The 23,450-nt window shown below is 48.2% G+C and overlaps 1 protein-coding gene across 2 annotated transcripts in view; it reads right to left on the bottom strand.

Moving 5' to 3' along the window:
• Nucleotides 1-23,450, bottom strand: part of SPTB (spectrin beta, erythrocytic) — a 122,951-nt gene that overhangs the window by 50,887 nt on the left and 48,614 nt on the right. For both annotated transcript variants that reach the window (XM_070418413.1, XM_070418422.1), the window contains exon 2: nucleotides 13,699-13,897. In XM_070418413.1, coding sequence (XP_070274514.1) covers nucleotides 13,699-13,846 — 148 coding nt within the window. In that variant the 5' untranslated portion in view covers nucleotides 13,847-13,897. The remainder of the gene's footprint in view (nucleotides 1-13,698; nucleotides 13,898-23,450) is intronic.

The raw sequence follows: 23,450 nt of genomic DNA, 5'->3' as shown, positions 1-23,450 counted from the left end.
GGGTGCATGGGCTTTAATTCTAGGCTGCTGGGTTGGCCCATAAATCAGTGCAATGCCCCCAGTCTTCACACGAACGATGCCTCCTGGCCCCCCAAATATGGGAGGTGCAGGTTTAGAGCTCAGGCAGGCACCCGGCGTCCAGGCCTCCGTTTCCTTGAAGGCTGGGATGAAGCTGCCCGGAATCCCCAGCACCTGAAACAGCGGTGTGGAGACATGGGAGCGATTCCGAGAAGCCATGTTGGCCACAGGAGAGAAACGGCCCAGGGGTGGGGATTCATTTCCATTAGCTCGTTGGCTTCGGCTGCTCCACATCGGCACACTCAGCACATTCTCCCAGCGTGGTCCAGGCCCAGCAGGAGCCTTCTAAGTGCAGGAGAGGTGGTGGCTGGGAGCCAGCTGGGCTGGGAACCCGGGTGGTTCGGAAAGGCCCAGGAGGCAGCCGTGCATTGGGCCTGCCGTCCCCAGGGGGCGTGGGCTGCTCTGCAGGGACCTGCTGTGGAAAGGAGGCCTCAGCCAGGCCCTGCCAGCACAGGAAAGGAGACAAGTCCGCCAGCATGGCCTGACTCGGAGCCACTCGTGCCTCTGCTGCCATCCAGTCCAGGGCCTCTCCATTCCCATTTGTGTCTCTCCCTTTCTTTCCCAGGCTGTGGCCATCCTCATTCCTGCCTACATGTCAGGCCTTCCCCAGAAAACTCTGACCAAGGAGCTAGAATTACTGTCTGGGCATTGTGACTGGGTGGTCTTTCCTTTATACCCCCCTTCAAAGGTTTAGTTTGAGCCCTGGCCAGGGTGGTTCAATTGGTTGGGCATCATCCCATGCACCGAAAGGTTGCCAGTTCAATTCCCAGTCAGGGCACACGTCCAGGTTGCAGGCTCGATCTCTGGCAGGGGTGTGCAGGATGTTTTCCTCTCTCTTTCCCTCTCCCTTCTTCTCTCTCTAAAAATCAATAAAACATTTAATTAAAAAAAAAAAAAAAAGGTCTGCATGGCTGGTGTGGCTCAGTGGTTGAGCATCGACCTATGAACCAGGAGATCACAGTTCGATTCCCAGTCAGGGCACATGCCCAGATTGTGGGCTTGCTCCCCAGTAGGGGGAGTGCAGGAGACAGCCAATCAATGATTCTCTCTCATCACTGATGTTTCTTATCTCTCTCTCTCCCTCTCCCTTCCTCTCTGAAATCAATAAAAATATATTAAAAAATAAAAAGGTTTAGTCTGAGACCAAAGCTCAAATACTTATCCACTAATATGTGAGTTCATATATGGAAAGTGCTTAGAACAGTACCTGGCCCACAGAAAGCTTGCTGTCATGTTAACTATCATCGTCAGCATCACTACTATTACTATTACTATTAATTACTATTACTATTACTATTAATTACTATTACTACATGCAGGCCCATCCTAAATGCTGCGGGGAGCATGAGGCAGGCTCACTCTCTCCAAGGGCCTCACAGGCTAGCTGAGGAAATAAGACACAAATCCACAAAAGTTAATTTTGCAACCACACAAGAGATAAAGGGCAGTTCATTTTAATAACACAGAAGCTGCCACCAGGTAATATTGGATTAGTTACCAGATAAATGGCACAGACAATAAATGGCTGGGTCAAAGAGGAGAGAGGTCATTTCTAATTGGAGTCATCAAGGGGTGGGGAGGAGCTCAGGAAGAAAACCACTTTGGACAGGCGGAGGAGGAGGGGAGCAGGGAGGCGGGATGTGCCCGCGCAGAGGCAGGAAAGGACAGCGCTCACTCGAGGGGACTACTGAGTAGCTACAGGCAAGAAGAAAGCATGTCGAAAACTAGATGTGGAAAGCCTTGAATAAAAGGCTAAGTAGTTTAGATTTCATTCTAGAGGCCAAAGGAACCACTGAAGACGCGGCAGGATTATTTCCTGAAATATTAATTTGTAGGGCTTCCCAATGATAGTAAACAAAGTGTTTCGGCTTAAATTTAAAAAGAAGTGTACAGAATGACAGATCTCAGAGGGAAGGGGGTAGAGGGGATGGGACGAAATTAACCAAAGAACATATATGCATATATGCATAGCTCATGGACACAGACCATAGAGTGGGGAAGGCCGGGGCCTGGGTGGAGGGGGTACAAAGCGGAAGAAAATGGGGAATAGCTATAATATTGTCAACAATAAATAAATTAAAAAAAAAGGATTCTGAGGCACACAAAAGGTTTGAAAGCATGCCCAGTTCTCAAATAGGAAAACCCAATATCACCAAAATATCAGTTTACCCTAACTTAACATATATGCTTAATATTATTTTAAATCTATTTAAATTATGTAATTTAAATTTAGGCCAACTAGAGAAACTGTAAGAAAATTCATTGGGAAAAGCAACTAAAAATAGCTACAAAAATTTTTTAAAAAAAGAAAGGTAATAAAGGGTGAACAATTTTCTCAGGTGTCTTTGCTATCAAATATTAAATCACAGTATGAAGTTATAATAATAAAACTGTAGTGCTAGTGTATGAATAGATATAGACACATAGAAATACTCCCAAGTACACATATGCAGTTCCTATCTGATAAAGGTGGCATTTCAAATAAGGAGAAAGATAGGTCACCGGGCAAAGAGTGTTGGCAAAACGAGACAGCCATCCAAGAAAAATTAAATTAAAAAAAAAATATATATCTTATTGATTTTTTACAGAGAGGAGGCGAGAGGGATAGAGAGTCAGAAACATCAATGAGAGAGAAACATCGATCAGCTGTCTCCTGCACACTCCCTACTAGGGATGTGCCCGCAACCAAGGTGCATGCCCTTGACCGGAATTGAACCTGGGACCCTTCAGTCCGTAGGCCGAAGCTCTATCCACTGAGCCAAACCGGTTTGGGCAGAAAAATTAAATTTATACCTCATACTTCAGGATACATTTCATTTGGGTAAAAAATTTAAATGTATAAAATGAAACCATAAAACTACCAAACTTAATGTTTTTGTTTTTTTTAAATAACCTTTGTTTAGGGAATATGACACAAAATCCAAAAGCCAAAAAGTAAAAGACCTACAATTCAACTATGTTAAAAACACTTTTGTGTGGGATAACATACCATAGCAAAATCAAACAAAGGAGGAAAGATGTCACAAAGGGCTAATGACCTACTATGTAAACAGCACCTACAAATTAATAAGGGAAAAGACCAATAATCCAATAGCAAAATGTACATAGGGATGTGAACAAAGAATTAATAGAGAAAAACCACAAAAGTCTCTTAATTGTGTAGAAAGTTATCCAAACTACTTATAATAGATGTGCAAATTAAAAGTATATATATATATATACACATACATACACACACACACACATGTCTAATACATGGTCCTTAACTAGTTTGAACAAATGAATCATAAAAGATATTTTGAGATAACTGGGAAAATTTGAATATTAAGTGGGTATTAGATTATCTTGGGGAATTATTGTTAATTTTATTAGGTATAATAATGGTGTTCTGGTTAGTTGAAAAATGTTCTTGTTTTTCAGAGATACACACTAGAGTATTAGTGGTAAAATGTCATGATGATCTTCAATTTACTTTAAAAATACTTCAATCCCCCAAATGAATAGCAAATATGGAAAAATATTATCAGTTGTTAAATCTAGGTGATAATTCATTCTACTTTTATCTCTTTTTGTTGTTGTTAATAATCCTCACCTGAGGATATTTTCCCATTGATTTTTAGGGAGAGTGGAAGAGAGAGGGAAAGACAGAGAGAAACACATTGATTGGTTGTCTCTTGTATGAGCTCCGACCAGGGCCTGGGCTGGGGAGGAGCCTGCAACCAGGCATGTGCCCTTGACCTGAATCGAACCTGGGACCCTTTTGTCCACAGGCCGACACTCTATCCACTGAGCTAAACTGGCTAGGGCTCTATTTTTTTGTATGTTTGAATTTTTTCATACTAAAAGTCAAAAAGTAAAGTGAAAGTATACCAAGATACCATGTTTCACTTATCAGATGGGCAAAGATCAAAAGGTCTGAAAAAATACCAGTTTGGCAAGGAGGGGTGTGGGTGGAAAGTATTCATATGTTGCTGGAGAGGGCAGAAAAGGCAATTTGGCAAGACTGATCAGGATTACACATGCACATAGTTTTGAACCCAGTAATTCCACTTCTAGGAACTTACATACGTAACAAGGATATTCATTGCATTTTTTGAAATAGAACAAGATTGAAAACAACCTAAATGTCCACCAAAGGGGGCTGGTTAACTTAAAACTCTATGTCCACCCCTGGCCATTGTGGCTCAGTTGGTTGGAGCATCATTCTATACACTGAAAGGTTTCAGGTTCGATTCTTGGTCAGGGCACATTCGGGAGGCAACTGATCGATGTTTCTTTCTCACATCAATGTTTCTCTCTCTCCCCCCTTATAAAAACAAACAAATTATATGTCCATACAATGGAATACTATATAGCTATAAAAAAGAATGAGGAGGCTATTTATCTATTAATATAAAACAATCTTCAAGATATATTGGGTGGAGCCCAGCCAGCATGGCTCAGTGGTTGAGCATCGACCAATGAACCAGGAGTTAATGGTTCAGTTTCCAGTCAGGGCACATGCCCAGGTTGCGGGCTCAATCCCCAGTTGTGGGTGTGTAGGAGGCAGCTGATCAATGTTTCTCTTTCATTGATGTTTCTCTCGCATCGATGTTTCCATCTTTCTATTCCTCTCCTTTCCTCTTTTTATAAAATCAGTAAAAACATATTTTTTAAAAAGTTATTGGAGGACGATTCTAACTGCCCTGTGTAAATGGGATCGGACAGGGGAGAGGCCAGAGCCAGGGAAACCAGCTCTCAGGTGGCTGCAGAAGTCTCTTGTGAGGTGACATGGCCCACTGACAAATGAACTGTGGAAATGAAATGACAGGAGCTGATTTGAACAATAACACAGAACACGGGTCAACTGGCCCAGCAGGTGACAGAATTCAGAGACTGTAAGACAGAATTAAAAATGAGTTTAGGGTTTTGATCAAAGAGGCTCAAAAAGCTGGTGGTGGGAGGAAAAATGGGAAGCTGGATCTCAGGTAAGGCACCAAGGAGGGGAGAATGCAGGTCTGAAGGTCATTGAAGAGGCCCGGGTGCTGCAGCCCAAGCAGCACTGTGATGATTTTAAAATCCTGTGATTTTCGTCCTGTCCTGCCACTTCCCGCTGTGTGACCTCCCTCATCGATGAAGGGGCACAGTAACAGTTCCTGCGGCCTCCTTCAGAGTGCCTGAGGGTCAGCCAGATCATCTGGGTAACAGGCACCGAGAACACGGAGCAGCTGAGCAAACACCGAGCACTGCTATTGGGTGCGCAGGTGGCAGCTGCATGGGAACACCGCACTCGCTGGGACTGCGGGGCACAGAGTCCGAGATGCCCAGGACTCAGCCTCAGCCTCAGCCCAGCCTTTAGTGAATAGAGAGAATTTCTGGAGAACCCACTGATTTGCTAGAAAGGATCGATTCACTTTCCCAGGCCAGGAAGCAGAGCTCCACAGTTCAGGGTGAAGAGGCATGCGGTCAGCAGGTCAGTGCTGCTCCGCAGGTGACTTCTCCACAGGCCGCCAGAGTTGGAAAGGCCTGAGCATCATCTGGTTCCAGCCTCTCACTTTCCAGTGAGGAAACAGAGGCACCGAGGAGCCAAGGTCACTGAGTGAGGGGAAGCCCATGACAGCAGCAGGAGGACAGAAGAAGCACTTTGCTGGGACGGACCATTTTCTCTTCCACACGGCCACCAAGCTGGCTCACACTGCCACCTTCTTCCTGTACCACTGTGCCTCCTCCCCGCACCCTGTTCTCCCACTGAGGTCAGAGTGACCTTTAAAACCCCCAATACAGTGGTTCTCAACCTTAGCTGCACATTAGAGTCACCTGGGAATCTTTTTAAAAATCCTGATTTCTGGGCCTCATCCTCTGGAAATTGTTTCTTTGTTATGGGGTGGGGCCACAACATTAGTAACAAAGAAAGAGAATTTCCGGAGGATGAGGCCCAGAAATCAGGATTTTAAAAAGATTCCCAGGTGATTCTAATGTGCAGCCAAGGTTGAGAACCACTGCCCTAACGTAACCATGTCAATCCCTGTGAAAGCAGGTTGATGGGCTTCGAGCAGCTCCATCCCTCCAAGCTCCCCTGAAGGCCAGGGCTCCAGTCCTGAGAGCCCAGAGCTCTCCCTGCTAATGGCTCCCGCCCTGTGATCCTGCAACCCTGCCATTCCTTTGCAAATGATCCCCACTTTAAATTCCTCAGCCACTCCTTTTTGAATATATCTATCTATATATCTATCTATATATATATCTAAACTAATAAACGGGTAATATGCTAATTAGACCAGACATCCTTCCGGACATCATTCTGGACAAAACTGGGGCCAGAGGGAAGCCCGGGTCCTGGGTGCCAAAGGGAAGCCAGTGCTGGCAGTTGGGGGAAGGAAGGGACTGTTGCACGAATTTTCGTGCATTGGGTCTCTTGTATATATATAATTGATTTCAGAGAGGGAGAGAGATAGAAACATCAATGATGAGAGAGAATCACTGATTCTCCTGCACACCCCACAAGGGGGATCAAGCCCACAACCCGGGCATGTGCCCCGACCGTGCGGGAAGCCACCCATTGCCCATGAGAGTGCACCAAGGAACACGGAAGGCTGATGGACCTTGGGCGTTAGCAGGGCTAACACCAAGCACCATTGTTCTGTTGAGATAGTGGTGACTCGAAGCAATTTCCTGACCTAATAGCCTCAAAGTAAATGTTTACTGAACCTTACTGATCTTTATTGACCGTAGAGATGGTCTGTCTGCTACCTGTTTGCTATGCTTTACTGAGGGCAAGATGTGTATCTAAAATTGGATGAAAAGCGGATAAGGCCATGTTTCAGTGTGCCTCTCCAGGAGAGAGGTTTCCACCTGGCCCTCCATGCCTTCTAAATTCATAGTATTTATACTTGTATAGTATTTTCATTTGTGCATCGGCCCCTCCTTCAGATCCTAAACCCCTGCCGCAAAGGTTGTGGCCCAGCTAGGAATTGAACCATGGTTGACGCTCAAACACTGAGCCATGCCAGTCGGGCCAGCCACTCCTTTTGAGTTTCCTGCTACTTCCTGCCCGGTCCCTGAAGACAGCCATAGCCTATAAGGGCCCCTGCAGTGTGGCTCCTGCCTGCCCTTCCCATCTCCACCCACTATTCCCCTCAGGTTCAAACAAGCCCCTACTCATCCTTGGATGACTTATCAGCTAAAGGTTATGCTATAAACTCAGTTCTCAGTAAACGTTCATTGCATTATCATGACTTGTCATTATGCACATGTCTGTAGGTCTATAAACACATGTGATTATTTTATCTACTTCCTTCTCATTAGACTGTACAATGAGATTCCTTGGTTGATCTAGTTTCCAGAGTCTGAAGGCCCAAGGGTTTGGAGGCAAAATGCTCCAGAGATTTGGCTGCTACCAAGCCTCCCTGTCATTCTCTCTCAGTGACACGATGAAAAGGGAAAATGAGCAATTGCTACAGATGCTCTGAAAACACCACCTCTTTGGCCAAGCAGCATGCACGGGGCCCATAGCAGGGGGTGAAGGGAGTGGGTGCTGGCTGCTCCCAGGAGCCGTGAGCACAGCCAAGGCCTGGGGCCAGAGCCTGCCCTTGGGAACAGAGCCGACAGCCCACAGGAATGTCCCAAAGATGGAGGAGGCTATTAGCATGGCTCACTCACTGCACCGCATGGGGAGGGAAGAGAGTCTTATTATTAACCTCGGTGTATTAATATTTGATCAAGCGTCTCCATGATGATAGTCATCCAGAGAAAGGGAGCCTTTGTTCTGACAGCTCTTATCAAGAGGGGAGAGGGGCCACGGGAGAGGTGTCATGTGCTGGGCAGGACCACACAGTGCAGGTGGCGCACAGGCCTCGCTTGCAGGGTTGTCTGCACAGATACCTGGAGGTTTATCTGCACGGTGGCCTATCTAGGGGAACTCACAATGGCTGACCTCCAAGAGGAAGGTGCTGAGCCAATTTTCTTCCTTCTGACAGTAGTACACTGAAATGATGGTTAATAATTTTAGATATTTCTGCGAATAGTATATTTTCTCAAAATATAGTCTCTAAATGAAACTCCATTTCACGTTTTGAAATCTGACAAGAAAACACTTTAAAGACCTCTCACTAATGACACTCTCTCTGTTCTCACACGTAGCGTAAGAGAGACATAAGGACCAGAAACACTGGATGCCTTGGTCGCCAGCAGCTGCATCCAAATTTATCGACTTCATAGGCTGCCAAGAAGCTGCTGGTCCCCACCACATGTCACTACAGTGTGGGCAAACCCTGCCCTCTAAAATAAGTCATTCACCCTCTGGACATGAAACCATCCTCAGGCAACCTGGGCTCATGTCATCCTGGTACAAGTGGGGAAAGGAGTTCAGGGAGAGGCTAAGCATCACCTTTTGCCACCAAAGTCAGGAATGAACCCAACAACGCTCTCCAGAAAGTTCCTGGGGAGCCACAGTGGGTGGGCAGGGAGCAGCAGGGTCTGAGAACCATGGTCCTAAGGCTCTGAGGGAACACCTGTCAATCACAGAACTTGACCTTGGGGTCTGGGCACAATGGGTCTGGAAGGTGTTCAAGGTTCAAAGTGGCAGCAACTCCGTGACTCAGAGCACGGGACGCAGCTTGCAGTGCACCTGCTGTCCTTCTGCGTTCTCTGAATTGCCCTCGATCAACCTCGCCACTCGGCCTCATCTCATTCCTAGTAAAAAGGCCACAAAGCGAGGATGCAGCAAGGAAGCACATCTCTAGTTTGAAGCATCACTTGGATTCCAATTTTGAGTGGGCCACACAAGCTGGTGCACTTTGCTGGAAAAGGGGAGCTCTGTGTCGTTTGTCCCTCAGTAATTGTTCAACAGGCTGAAGAGGAGGAAGGGCGTATCTGGCCCGCCTTCTTACAGGCCTTCTCAGGCGGCCCTGGGCTGCAACCTTCCAGAGGCCTCTGTGCACCATGGAGCTGGGGTGCCAAGCTGTGTGCAAGTGTGAGGCAGGGGGCGCAGGAGGGAGGGAGGAGAGGGAGGCTGGTGCACAGGGTTTCTCTTTTCGGGGGCCTTTCTGTGGCATTGCTCCTAGCTGGGCCACATCTGCCCTGAGCCACTGGGGTACACAACCAGGTGTGAGGAGGTGTGCAGGCAGGCGGAGGCCTCCCCTGGGATGAGGAGAGAGCGCACAGAGGGCGGGCATTCTGGCTGGGAAATTCCCTTGCAGCCTGCAGTGCTCCTTCCCTCCTCCAGGTGCCACAAATGTTTACCGAATGGCTGCCAGTATGAAAAGGGGAAGGACAGGCAGGGGGTGTGACAATGAGATGACTCTCGGAGGCACTGAGAGCTTTTCTACTGTAGCACTAAGGCTGGAACCTTTTGGAGGGAAAGGAATTTGGCCTGTTCAGCTGCTCCCTTCCTCTTAACCTTTCAAAGCAGATCCAAAGAGTGGCCTGTCTGGGAAGGTGCCACAACCATCAAAGCAGAGGACAGCTCCCTGTTCAGGAAGAAACCTCATGGCCACTCACCACAGAACCTCAAAAAGTGCTGCCAGCTTTAGAAGCTGACATTGAGAGCTAACCTACTGGGCAAATATTCCTGCTGGGCTCCCAGGCCTCCCCTTGGCATTGCCAAGGTCAAATCCATCTTCTCCTAGGACCCTTCTGCAGCCTGTTCCATCCCACTTTCCCTGATCCCATCTCACTTTCACTTTAGCCAGGCTGATCCGCAGTTTCAAATCCAGAGTAATTCATTCTGGAGAGGTCAATGTGGTGGTTTCCACGCCGAGTAACCAGATGGCTCATTAATTCTGGCCCAGGGAGGGAGAGCTGGGGATGATCAGGGAGGCAGAATAGGGGCTGCTTCCTTTGGGGCTGAGAGGAAGTTAACTGAGAGGCAGAAAAGATGGTCCGGTTAACCAAATGCAAGTCTTCTAGCTACAGGTCACTAAGTAGAAACGGACTCACAGGAGGTGCTATACCAGGAAGAGCACTTAACAAGCTCATCCTTTGGTTCCTTGGGCCGATGGAAGAGACACACAGCTGGGATCCTGGCTGGCTGGCCTTGCGGAGAAAGCTCTCACAGCACGGGGCTTCATCCTCATGGGCACTGGGTCTCTGGGGACGAAGCCGAGCGCTCCAAACACAAGCTTCAGCCTCATTTCCCCAGTCCCTGGTTCTGTTCTCCAACCCAGGCCTTCTAAGAAAAAAGAGGGTTAAGAGGGAAGAAACTGACCCTGGAGCAGGCCAAGGTCACTGGGCCAATGAATGAATTAATGATCTTGAATGTCTGAAGTTGGTAGAAGAGAAAGGACAGAAAGATACTAAGATTTCCTATAAATACAAACATTCATTTGCCTAGTATTTTATTATTAATAAGAAGCTTTCATAAACTTCCTCTTATTTGATATTCACAGCCTTGGCAAAGTACTGCTGTCCTGACCTTATGAAACAGGAAATGGATCCAGCCATCCTCCGTAGCAGTAGCATTAGAGGTGGAACCAGGACTTGGATCTGGGACTTGTGACATTTACCCAGGACCTTCAATTTCAGAAAGAAAAGGCCAGGCCAACCTTGCCACATATACCCACAAAGCAGATCACCACCATCTTATAAGAAACACAGAACCAAGCGCCTTCCTTGCCGTATGACTCTTAGGCATGGAGGTGGCCGAGCAGCATGCTGAAATGATGGGAACCACAGGTAGCTTCTGCTGCCTGAGCCTCTTTGGAAAGACTGACCCCTGCCTATTCTGCCCAGGCAGCTCCAAAGACAGTACTGAAGAGAAAGATGTCAACAAGTTAAAATTGGGGAGACCGACATTTCTTTTCCTTGCTCTGCCTACCCACCTGAATGGGTCCATTGGCCATTCTACTTTGGACCTTCTCAAAGCTTTAGCTTCTCCCAAATTCACTCAGAGTGGACTCTTAGGTTTTTGTTTGTTTTAAAAAATCCTGAATGGCCGAAACCAGTTTGGCTCAGTGGATAGAGCGTCGGCCTGCGGACTGAAAGGTCCCAGGTTCGATTCCGATCAAGGGCATGTACCTGGGTTGCGGGCACATCCCCAGTGGGAGATGTGCAGGAGGCAGCTGATTGATGTTTCTCTCTCATCGATGTTTCTGACTCTCTATCTCTCTCCCTTCCTCTCTGTAAAAAATCAATAAAATATATTTTTAAAAAAAGAGAAAAGAAGAGAACAGCTGGCTAACAAGTAATCATGGAAGTTTGGGGTCCATTCAGGATTTTTTTTAAAAATATATTTTATTGATTTTTTACAGAGAGGAAGGGAGAGAGATAGAGAGTCAGAAACATCGATGAGAGAGAAACATCGATCAGCTGCCTCCTGCACATCTCCTACTGGGGATGTGCCCGCAACCCAGGTACATGCCCTTGACCGGAATCGAACCTGGGACCTTTCAGTCCGCAGGCCGACGCTCTATCCACTGAGCCAAACCGGTTTCGGCTTCTTTTCTCTTTTTAAAAAAAAATATATTTTTATTGATTTCAGAGAGGAAGGGAGAGGGAGAGAGAGAGAGAGAAATATCAATGATGAGAAAGAATCATTGATTGGCTGCCTCCGGCACGCACCCTACTGGGGGTCGAGCCCACAACCCGGGCATGTGCCCTGACCAGGAATCGAACCATAACCTGGTTCATAGGTTGACTGAGCCACGCCAGCCAGCTGAATTGTTAAGGTCCATGCAACTCTGCACACCGTGGTTCCTCTCTCCCGGGTAGGACATTCAGGTTCCATGGGAGATAGGTGAGGAACAGGCCAGGCTGGCGGAGACTCTTTCCTGATCAACCCACTTCCACTAGTTTCCCGGGCTGCTCATCAGACCTGGTTATACCTATAGGCCAAGTGGACAAACTCATAGCCTATCCGCCTGTCAGAGTCATGTGCACCCTTCAGTCCCAGCCCAAGCCACCTCCTCCACAAACAAGTCCTTGATTCTTTCTGCAGCTCTTCCTTTGCTCTTTCATTGCTATTTAATTAGGTGTCTTTCCTACGGTTCTTCTCTAATTCTACTCGTGCTAATTAATTATGATCATCATTCATTTTCCCTAATAGATCAGAAACTCCTTAGAGACAGATACTATGTAGAATTCATCTCTGTGCTTCCCCCTCCACTCTCATGTCTGGCCAGGGGCTTAGCTCTGCATGTAGTAGGAGTTCAATAGATAGTTGTTAAAATGGAATTTGCCTTAGTTTCTTAAAAAACAGGGTGTATGTGAAATGGATAAAATGATCCCTGCACAAAAGACAGTCCCACTCCTCAAAGGTCCTATGTCAACCTTATGGAATATGGTACCCCTCTCCCCCCAGCCACACCACCAGGGTCCCTGCAGCCAGATCAGCCAGCACAAGATATAAAGAAGGCACAACCAGACCGGCAAAGGCAAGGGTTCTGAGTTGGGTTATATAAAGAGGTTAAAATTACATAAGCAAAAGCAAGGGGCTGGTGCTCTTATATGTCCGCAAGGAAAACCAAGGAAGGATTCTGTGAGGGAGGGGTGGTGAAGAGGCAGTGAAGGAAAAAGAAAGGGAGTTTCCTGCCAAGAACAAGGACACAAAGGGGGATAGCTGAGACCTGAATGGATTCCCCACCAGGACAAGAGAATGAGACACCACCCCATTCCTTTTATGGGGACACCCAGACACTCCTGAGGGGAAAGGTCATTATGGTCTCAGAGGGGCCTAGGGCCCTGCTTATGCCTCAAGGTCAGCTTATGCCCCAAGGGCTGTGGGAGCAGAGGGAGGGAAGTTGGAAGAGTACTAGCATGAAAGTCAGATAAAGCCATGAGCAGTAGGGGCAGTGGGAGATTCCATCCAGAAAGTGCCTGTGGGAAAGTCTTATCCGTCTTACAAGGCAGAAGATGGCAACCAGCAATGAGGGAGGGAACAAGTCAGATTTGGGCCCATCACTGGTAGAGCAGGTGAAACAGTCCACCCCTACACTACCCCATATAACTCAAGCTCTCTTCACTGGCCAAGGACCGAGGGTCAGAATATAGCTCCCCTGGGCCAGGCTCCAGGGAGGCAGTGTGCACAGGGGTTATTGGGGGCTGAGGGGGTGGGGCGGGGGAGGGGAAGGAATCTTAAGAATCAGAACTCAGCCAGCAAGGGGAGGAAATCTATTCTGAACCTGCTAAGTAAAAATCTAATTTAATTCCAGTTTCAGGATAAGAGGTTTAGTCCAGAAAATCCTCCTTTCCAAGGCAGTGTGGGAGGATGTTATCTGTTCTCAATTTTCTATCAAATCGCTCTTTCCCTTCGGGACCACAGAGAGGATGAGGTAGTTCCTCCATCCAGGCCCAGGCAGGAGTCTGAGGTGCGTACGGAGGCCCCACACACCTCTGCCCGGCTGTCCATTCCCTCGGACACTTCTTTGCCCAGACTTTCTGTTACTTCTGACTGTGGCCACAGGACATGCAAGACACAGGCAGAGGGCAGGGCCCCGCTGGCACCCTCTCCCGCCTGGGAGGAAGTGCAGGACACGTGGAACAGAGGCTGCCTGAGCCTGCGCTCTCTCCCCAGGAGGCCCAGCCTCTCTGAGCCACGCAACCACGTCTCCATCACCACCCTGCCAGGGCTCACGTCAATGCACACAGAGGATTCACCACAGACAAGGAGGCGAGTGAACCTCCCCTACCCCCCACAGCCCCAAACGGTACCTGCCAAGGCCTTGATCCGGGACCTCTCGAAGAGCCTGGCTGAGCTGTTGTCATTATCCAGCTCATCGTCCGGGGCATCCCAGCGGGCATTGATCCGGCTGTACGGTGGCTGGTTGGCCACGTTTTCAAACTCCGTGGCTGATGTCATGTCAGCAGGCTCTCAGCAGCTACACCTGCCTCAGTCTTCATGGAAGAGTCCCTGGGGGGGACAACAACACAGGCAGGGGTTAGCTCTCACCCCCTTGGACTTTTTCTCAGGGGAAACTTATTTGGAGCATCCAACAGGAGTAGATCCTTGTGGGAGCAGCACACAGTGCCATCTGCCTGGCCATGCTTCCTACCCGGGTCTCTGGCTCCTTGGATATAAAATATTGCAGCAGCAGCAGCAGCAGCAACAGTAACAGCGGCAGCGGCGGCGGGGACAGAGAGCTGATGCAGCAAGGGTCAGGATGGCCAGCAGGTGGAGACATCAGTCGCAGCAAGCCCGCTTCCTCCAAACCCACCGCCACTGCTGCGGAGCCTGAGAGGGCAGCTCTCCTGGGAGCCTGAGGCTAGCGGGACAGGCTGGGACTGGGGCCAGGACCCAACCTGGGGTGGGGGGAGAGGAGAAGAGGGGAGAAACTGGAAGTTGCCTGAAGCTGACTCAAACACGAACCAGTGGGAAGAGGGATGAATGTGAGCTTCAGGATGCCATTGGTGTCAGCAGCCCTGGCAGCTGTGCTGGGGGAGGTTTACTCCTCCCAGAGGCTGCCCAAGAGTTCTTTCCCAGCTGCAAATATTCGGAAAGCTGAGCTCTGGTTTTGCCTTCTCTGAAGTGCAACCAGGTGCTCAGACAAGGTCTCCTGTTGAATCCCAGGACAGAACAAGGACCCCAGATGAGCGTGCTGTTCCATCAAAGCCATCAGCATGATGGTGGGGTGGTGGTGGTGAGGGGATCCCATGGACAATGGAGCTGTGTGTGTTCATCTATGCAATCAGCATGGTCATCAGAGCCCTGGGTATTCATTCATTCATTCATGAATTCAAATATGTACCAAATATGAGGTGGCAGGCACTATACTAGACAATTATGAGCAAGACAGAAAGGGCCCTGTCCTCATGGACCTTATATTCAGGCAGCAAGACAGACGACTAAATAAGCAATTACAATGAGTGTGATGGGTGCCAGCCACTGATTGGGAAGAACGGGAAAGGTGGGGGACTCATGGAAGCACTGGGTGTCAGGGGAGGGGAAGTTTAAGCCGATTCCTAAGGAAGCTTGGAGGCACCCCGTGAAGGGGTATATGGAAAGGGACGAGTCTCCACGAAGGGAAGAAGGAGCAGGAGCATAGTTCTGAAAGTGAGGAAGAACATGGCAAAATTAGAAGCCGTGCCATATAACTAGACTAGAGGGTGAGGGCCGGGTCAGGGAGAAAGTGGGACAGGAAGCTAGAGGCACTAGGCTAGGTCCTGAATGTCTGAGGCCTTTGGAAAACGACTAGCTTTCCTTTCGCCTTAATTTCCTCCCCTGTACTTGCCATTCGGTCATCTCCCCAGGGACCTTAAAGGACTCCAAGGTCAAGTCTGTAAGAGAGGACAGGGAGCCCAGAGCCTTCGAGTCCAAGAGAGCAAAGGGAGGCGGGTGGGGAGGCTGCAAGGCGGACAGATGACACGTGTCTACAACTAGTGAGCTGTCAGGTAAACCACTCCCTCCACGAATATATGCACCACACAAATACACACACATGCACTCATATTACAAACACAGACACACACTCCAACATATACACTCACCCACCCAAGCAGGCACGCATTTGAAGAAGAAGTGAAGCAAGCTCACCAATCCAATCATAACTGCAGGGCTAGAACCCTTGTTTTTCTGACAGAATCACTTCATACCCTTTTCCCCACTCTGATTAATCAATCCCACCACATCCCTTTGAGGTGAGACATGAGCCAGAATTATCCACTCTAATTGCACAAGGGAGAAAACCACGCCTACTGCAATGAGGCCGCCCCAAGGTCATCTAGGGAATGACTGCTGTGGCTGGGACCACAGGCCAAGCTGCAGCCAGTTCACCCCCTCGGCCAGGCGGGTCCTAAGGAAACAAGTAGGAAAAGAACATGGTACATGGGGACAGAGGGCAGGCCCCAGTGTCCAGGACTTGACAAAGGTGTTTGCTACTCAGGGAAGGGAAGGTGGAAGGTGGAAAAGCCAGTCATTACCCCAAACACACATGCCCTACGATGCCAGGCCTGTACCCAAGAACAGCCCTGTCCTTTCGGAAAACCTACCACCTTTTTCAGATGCACACGCTACTTCCATGGCTGGCATTTCCCACCCAACTGGCTGGGCCAACTCCACATGCCTTTCCCCACTTTCCGGCAGGGGCACTACAGCTGGCTTTGAGTGGGAGAGGGACTGACAGGCCCAGAGACCCAGTACCGAGAAGGCTGAGCTGCCAGATGCAAGAGGCAAGGTGAGATCGGATCCTGCGTGCAGGAGGTAACCGGACCCTGGCTCTCCTTGTCTTGGGCTATTTTTAAGAGTGGCCGTGAGAGGCCCAGGCCACGGGGCTGGGGGAGTGAGATTACCTTCGCCGTGGCTCCGTAAATAAGTCTGCCCCAGAAAGATGAGCCTGAGCAGGCAGCCCAGCGGCCCAGCATTCGAGACAAGATTGATGGCCCCAGTGCAGAAGAGCAGCCACTAGACAGCAATTCATCCTGCTTAAAATCGCCATGCCTCCTGCGACTGCGGCTCAGGGAAGGCAGCAGCCAGGCAACGCTCTGCCCGGAACGTGAAAAAACACACGTGTGTCTAAATATACAAGCCTAGAGTTTTCTTTCTTTGCTTTCGCATTTTCTAGCAGGGTCAGGTCCCTGAAGACAAACACCAAGGAAAGAAGATTCAGAAACTAAAGGGAGGCCCTCTTCTTCCTGCACCCCACCCCCCACCCCCCACCCGCCGTACCCACCCCAGCGGCCTGCCCAGATGGCATTCCATCAGAGCCAAGAAGGTGGGGGGGGGGGGGGCGCCATAGTGGCAATGGGAGAATCTTGGAGAATTTACGTGTGAGCAGCAGAAAATAAGAAAATAACAAAACTACAGATGGTTATTCTAGAAAACCAAACCAAAACCATACAAAAAAACAAACAAAACACACATACACACACACACACACACACACACACACACACACACACACACAAAACCTCAATGCCTGAAACCAAATTTAACCCAGTGTCACTCATGTCTATTTCCATTACTATCAAAATGTTCCTTTGAAGGCCTAGCAATAAAGGAGCCATCAGGATGGGAAAGAATAGCATATGTTGGGGGCTCACAGTGGGGATAACTAACCAAACGGGAAATGACATCTAAATTGATATCTGAGGGGAACATGGAGACGAGCTGAGCTGGTCACGTCTGGAAGGCTGTCAGTCATCTGGGCATCTAGAGTGGCCGTCTGAGTATGAAGGGCAGCAAGCACATGGCCAACAGTAGACCCCCCGCTGTGCCTCACTCCCCTGCCATGAAACCCAGGAACAAAAGGCCTAAGGAGTAGTTCCTTGTTCAATAACTTCCCACTTCACCCCCAAGCTTCCAAGAAGTCCTCATAACCTGTCAGCATCGGGTCAGCATCTGGCCTGTGTCCACGAAAGCCCACCTTTCCCGCCCATCTACCTGCCTGTCTAGCAGCTGGGCAAGCCTGTCTCTAAATGCTGAGTCCCTCACCCGGTGAGCTCTGCCAGCCTGAGCCCTGGTTATATCGTGGGCAGGACAGGTCCCTAGAAGACCTGCCCACAGCTCAGTACTGAAAAGCTCATCTGACTGCACGGGGCACTCACTGGCAGGAGCGCCTGCTTGGTCAGTAGATTTCACAACATCACTGACGAAACCCACAGCTCCACCCTTCCCACGTGTGCCCAGGAACCCATCCGCTTCTGAGATCAGGTGTTAGGCCTCAGAATCTCAACCTCCTGTGCTATGCCCAGTTAATCCCCGGGCGGCTGGAACCCAAGAAGCGGCTGCAGTGGCAGCTGCTCTCGGCCGGCAGGGTGCTGCCGCAGCCCTAGCTAGAACTCACCTCGGCCCTCCCCACAGTGCTGAGCACAAGGGGATGGATGTGTTTCTCCTCCCTGTCCCATCTCCTCTTCTCTGGGCCACACAAATGTGTGAAGCAACAAAGCCCAGTCTACTTGAGGCGTGGGAAACGGGGCGGGGGCGGGGCGGGGGGGGGGGGGAGGGATACAGGGTGATGCCGTTCTGCCTTATCAGGGTCACAGGTGGAGGCTGTTGCAATAGCTTGGACACCATCTTTCTTAAATAGAGAATTTAGACCCATTCTACCTGTGTTTTCTCTCTAGCTGTGAGGTTTGACCCCTTACCTGCTGTCTATTTTGTACTGCCCCCAAACCTGCTTTTTAAATATATTTTGGTACTATGACAACCCAGGTCAGGAGATTAAACCCTGAAGTTTCTCCAGTAACTTTTCTGCCAATGCCTTTATAATGCACATTCACAGACACCTCAAATAGTCAAATATATAAGCACTCACTAAAACGGCATGAGAGAATGAAACAATGAATATTGAATAAATAAATAAAACCAGCAAGAGAGCCAGTGAGATGCCCAGTAGATTTTCAGAGTACTCTAAACCTACCTCCAGCCTTACCCTCCTCCCTACCCCAAGCTCTAGTCTGGCACCTCCCCCAGGCTACCAGACATCTCTACCTAGAGATTACAGCTCAGTCTCAATATGGCTAAGACTGAGCACACGGCTCCCAGGACAGGAGAATAAGGGGGTTTCAAGACCATGGGTGACAGAGCAGCCAGGTAAGCACACCCCCTGTGGGTGACCTTTCCAGCAGATGGACATTACCTCCAGTGCCTGGACTAAGCTGCTTCCCTTCCTGCCCAGAGCACACTCTGCTTTTCTACTCCGTAGTTCCCATCCCGACCTGCCTGGCTCCCAGGTCACCAGTGGCAGGATGTGGTTTGGGTTTCTTAAAGTCTCAAGATTCCTATCCACGGTTGCCACCATGAAGGATCCCCATGAATTTGCAAGGTCTGGTCATCCTAGCCCACTGCCATTTGGTAAGGCCTTACCCTGGCCCTTCTGCTCCAGTTTCTGTCACCAGGCAGGGACTTCAGGCACACATGTCACAACTTGTCCCCTCCTCATGGAAAAATCTCTTACTAAGAACTGGCTCTGGTTATGCTGCAGCTGCTGGGATGGGGGTGAAGGGTGGGATCATGGCCCCAACAGTTCTTACAGAGATTTGGCTGGGGAACAGGTGCAGCTCAGCTCTGATACAGGGATTGTCCCATTAGCCCCCTATCTTAACAGCACCTATCAGTGCCTCACGTTCTACACAGAGGCAAATGTCCGCTGGGAATGATCAGAGGAGACCGGAGAGGTGATATTCTTAACATACGTACATAGTTTTCAAAGACCAACCTCTACTGGGCTCAATATCTCCATTCACAGAAAGCTACTACAACCCCGTAACTTTTCTTCTCTCTCCCAACTCACTTCTTTCAAAGATAGACACTGACTCCACTCTCCAAGTAAGTAACAGTCTATGGTAGTTGAAGTGAAAATTGATGTCCAATTTCTCATCTTCCATGAAGACTTTTCCAGAATGCCCACTGTGACCTCTCTCTTCTCTGATGAAAACTGCACAGGGGGCCAGTGACATCTTAACATTGGAAGTGATCAAGAATAGATAAAAATAATCACTGAGATATTTTTCATGAAGTAACTGATTCAGAAAAGATCATGAAAAACAACAACTATTAGATAAGAGGTTGATGGGAACTAAACAATAGAACCAAGTTCCCAACACTTGAATTCATTGATGAATCTTAGTATCACTAAGAGTAGAACAGCTAGATACTGTGCGTCTCCTAATATGATGCAATACAAAGGACGCTGAGATCAATGACATTCTTGCCAAAAAAGGTGAACCTCAATCTGATCAAGTCTTTAGAGCTAACTTCCCATTTATAGGAATTATAGGAGATCAAGAGACAACTTAAATGACAACATAAGGAAGCAAACAAATCCAGAATGTGGGACATTCTGCAGACAACTGACTCCATTTCTTTGACAAGTCAGTGGCATTAAAACACACACACACACACACACACACACACACACAGAAGCAGCAAATAGTAGGGACTGCTGTAGATCAAAAGAGATTTAGAAAATGTAATAGCTGAATGCTTTGTGTATCCTGTTTGGATCTTGAATCAAAAATAACTATCAAGAAACACTTGTGAGACAAACAGGTAAATGTGAATACAGCTTGGTCTTCTAGGCACTGCTGGTGATGTCCACTTGCTGGAAAGTCACCCACAGGTGGAATGCTGGGCCTCCTCCTGCCTAGACTATAGGTTCCTTGTAGGCAGCAGCCATGTGTGTCTTATTCATTTTTGTATGCCAGTGCCAAGCACTGGGCTTGGGACATATAGGTGCTCAAATATTCTCCTCCTCCTAGAGACCTGAGCTCAAATTCTGGATTCTCTTTAAACCCCTCTGTCCCACCACACATCTTGATCCATGCACTGCCCAGTTTTCTCACTTATGTGTAGTAAGCACTTATTTAATATTTACTCATCACTAAGGCCAGCCACCATGGCTCTATAAAGTGTCTTCCACTCATCATTCCTTTATGTTCTAAAGCTTCCACTTCACTCCAGGTTCTTACGGTTCCCCACCTGGACTTGTGTAATGGCCCATCTCTGTACATGCTCAGTCTCTTTGATCCATCCTGCACAGCCCTTCTCAGAGTGACACACTTCTGCTCCATGAGCTTTCAGCAACAGTGTCGCACAGTCCAAGGCCCTGCACCATTCGGCGCTGAGCTCATGTTCTCTCTTATGCTAACTCTGCTCCAACCAGGAGGGTCCAAGTGTCCCCCATCCCCACTGTTGTGTCATGTGCTTCTACAACTTTGTGTCACATCCCATATTCTGAAATGTAGGTACCTCTCCTCTTTCCTTGCATTTAAAAATAAATACAATTTGCAAACATTTAGAAACACACTATTGAACATTTTCCTAGAATCTGAGTGAGGTTGCCTCTCCTCTCCTATCCAACCTCACGGATCCTTCATTGCCTCTGTGGCCTAGTGAAGGGGGCAGTCAATCAAGATGGGCCCAGGGAAAGCTTGTGATGGTGATCTGTGCACTCACTCCCCTCCTCAGTCCCAACCTCCCCCAGTCTCATTGCTGTGCTGAGAGAGGCCTCCCCTCTGCCCATCCTTCCAATCCTGGCAGGAAGGTGAGTCTTGAGCTCTTCTCCCTTTCATCTTCGTCTTCATATGCTCACGTCTTTCCTTTCTTACGTAAAACTCCTCCTTGTCATCCTCCCTCTCCTCCCATTCAGAGTCAAACTTCTTGACAAAATTACCAAGATAAAAACAGGTGATTTACAAAAAAGGAAGAGATAGTCAGGTTGGTACCCAAGAAACTCAGAATTAAACAAGGAGACACCCAGGCAAACATCATCCAGCTGGATGATGCCAAGGTGTAGATGATGACATGCAGATGCGAGTGTGGACTGGCCTAGCCATTCTGGAGGGCAGCCTGCCAGTTCTCAGGCAGGTTACATACCTACAACTCTGTTTCCAGGCACACAGGCCAAAGAAATTCTCACTTGGGTCTAAAAGGAGACATATGCAAGGATGTTCACTGCAGCACTGATTGTGGTGGAGGAAGGTGGGTATACTAGTAACCTGGGTGTCCATCACTGGGGGATGGGGAGTAAAATGTGGTGAATGTACACATGGAGGACACTAGGCAGCATTGGAGGACCTTAAAAACATAGAATAAGAAACAGAACGAGATCCATAACACACCACTGACATAATTTAAAAATACATGCATACAAAACAACATATATTATAAAACATATACAAACAAAAATAACTCTTAAAAACATGAAAATGGTTGCCTCTAGATAGGAGAGAGAGGACTAGAAAGGTAAATGGAAATAAAAGGAAATCAACCAACCAACCAACCAGGAGAGGGGCCTTGACTAGAAAATGTCAATGAACTGAGAGGTATGATGGCTTACCTCTGCTGCTAAGTAAAAATTTATGTACATTCATAAGAGCTTCCTCATTCCATACCAAACTCCTCAATTTATTGAAACCTGACTTCCCCCATTTCCTCATAAAATGATTCTCTCCAAAGGCTACTACTGACACTTCCTGTCCTTGTTACTGAAAACAACAGATGGTTTTCAGGTCCTAGCTTGACTTCTCAGCAGCATTAAGCTCTGTTGGCCATTCCAACATTTCCTGAAATCACTTCCTTTGTCTTCCAGGACATGCTCCTTGTTCTTTCAACTCTCTCTTCCTCCTTGGCCTGCCCTGTGGGCTACTTTTCCTCTACTGTCCCTTGAATGGTAAGTTTCTCCAGAGTCCTATCCTGGACCCTCTCTACTTCTTCCTGTCTACACACCGTCCTTAGGCTCTCTACTTCACTCCCATGACCTGAATACCACCTCATGATAATGGCTTCCAAATCTGTCTCCTCAACTACCATCCATCATATCTGACTGCCTCTGAACATCCACCTGGCAGAGCCACAGGCCCCTCATATTCAATATGACCCCCAACTGAATCTATCACCATCCCTGTCCCACTCCTTCCTGCCATGATCACTGTCCACCAATATCCCAATGGCCTAAACCCAAACCTGAGGTCATGCCTACCCCTCTCCTTCTCTCACAGTATCTCACAACTCATCCCCCTCCATGTCTCTCAAATCTCTAGTCTCCGTCTCCACTGCTCCCTCACTTCTAGCCACCATCATTTTAAGTCTAGTGATTTCCTGCTGATTTCTTTGTATCCATACCCATGCTCCAGAAAGATCATCTTAGAATACAAATATGATACTGTCACTTCCATACTTTAATAGCTCTTCTCTATCGCAGAAGAAAGTTTAAAACCCTAATAAATCAGTCAAAGCTCTTCATGATCTACCGCCTACCTGAACACTTTTCAACCCACCCCTTCCTCCCGCCATAAAGAACTCTATTCAGTTCCCTGGCTCTCTCCGGTCATGCTCTTCGCACATGCTGTCTCTTAAACCCAGAAAACCCTCTCTCCTTTTCAGAATAATTTCTTGTCCTTTAGAACTCATCTTAGTCTGCACTCCTTCAAACCCTTCCCCCATCTCCACCACCATCCCCTGGGGCAGTGGGGGTGCTTCTTTTAGGTTCCCATCACACTCAGTGCTCATTTTCATCAAAGCGTTTAACCACCTTGTAGGATAATAATCTATTTCTCTATCTTTTCCAATTGACTGTAAGATATGTGAAGCCAGGGACATCCTAATTCATTCTTTTTGTCCTAATTACCCAGCATAATACTGTGTATGTGAAATGAGACTAAAAAATGTTGAACAAATGGAGAAGAACTGAGAAATGCACAGCCCTTAAGAGGCTAACAGTGGCTCCTGCAGAGAACACCCTATGTGAAGGCCAGTTTGGAGGTCAGGGTGGCCAGGGGGCTAAAGGCGTGGCATACAGCAGCAGTGCTGTGGATCAAGGCTGGGCATCGATGCCTTGACATTGCCAATTGCTGCCCCTGAAGCTTCAACCACATGTTCCTGCCACCTCTTTCCTTTGGCTAGACTGGCAGCAGGGATGGGCAGAGGCCACAGGGCCCAAGCTCCTATAAATGTCTGCAAATCTTGAAGCCACTCAGAGCAGCTCTGATTCAGCCCATGCCTCAATTTCCTCACCCAAAACATCGAA

This window comes from Myotis yumanensis, unplaced genomic scaffold (assembly GCF_028538775.1).
Source record: "Myotis yumanensis isolate MYYU_CA2020_CCGP unplaced genomic scaffold, mMyoYum1.0.hap1 SCAF_1, whole genome shotgun sequence".
Taxonomy (NCBI): Eukaryota; Metazoa; Chordata; class Mammalia; order Chiroptera; family Vespertilionidae; genus Myotis; species Myotis yumanensis.
Note: the sequence above shows the minus strand (reverse complement) of the source record. Positions and strands in the feature narration are given on the sequence as shown.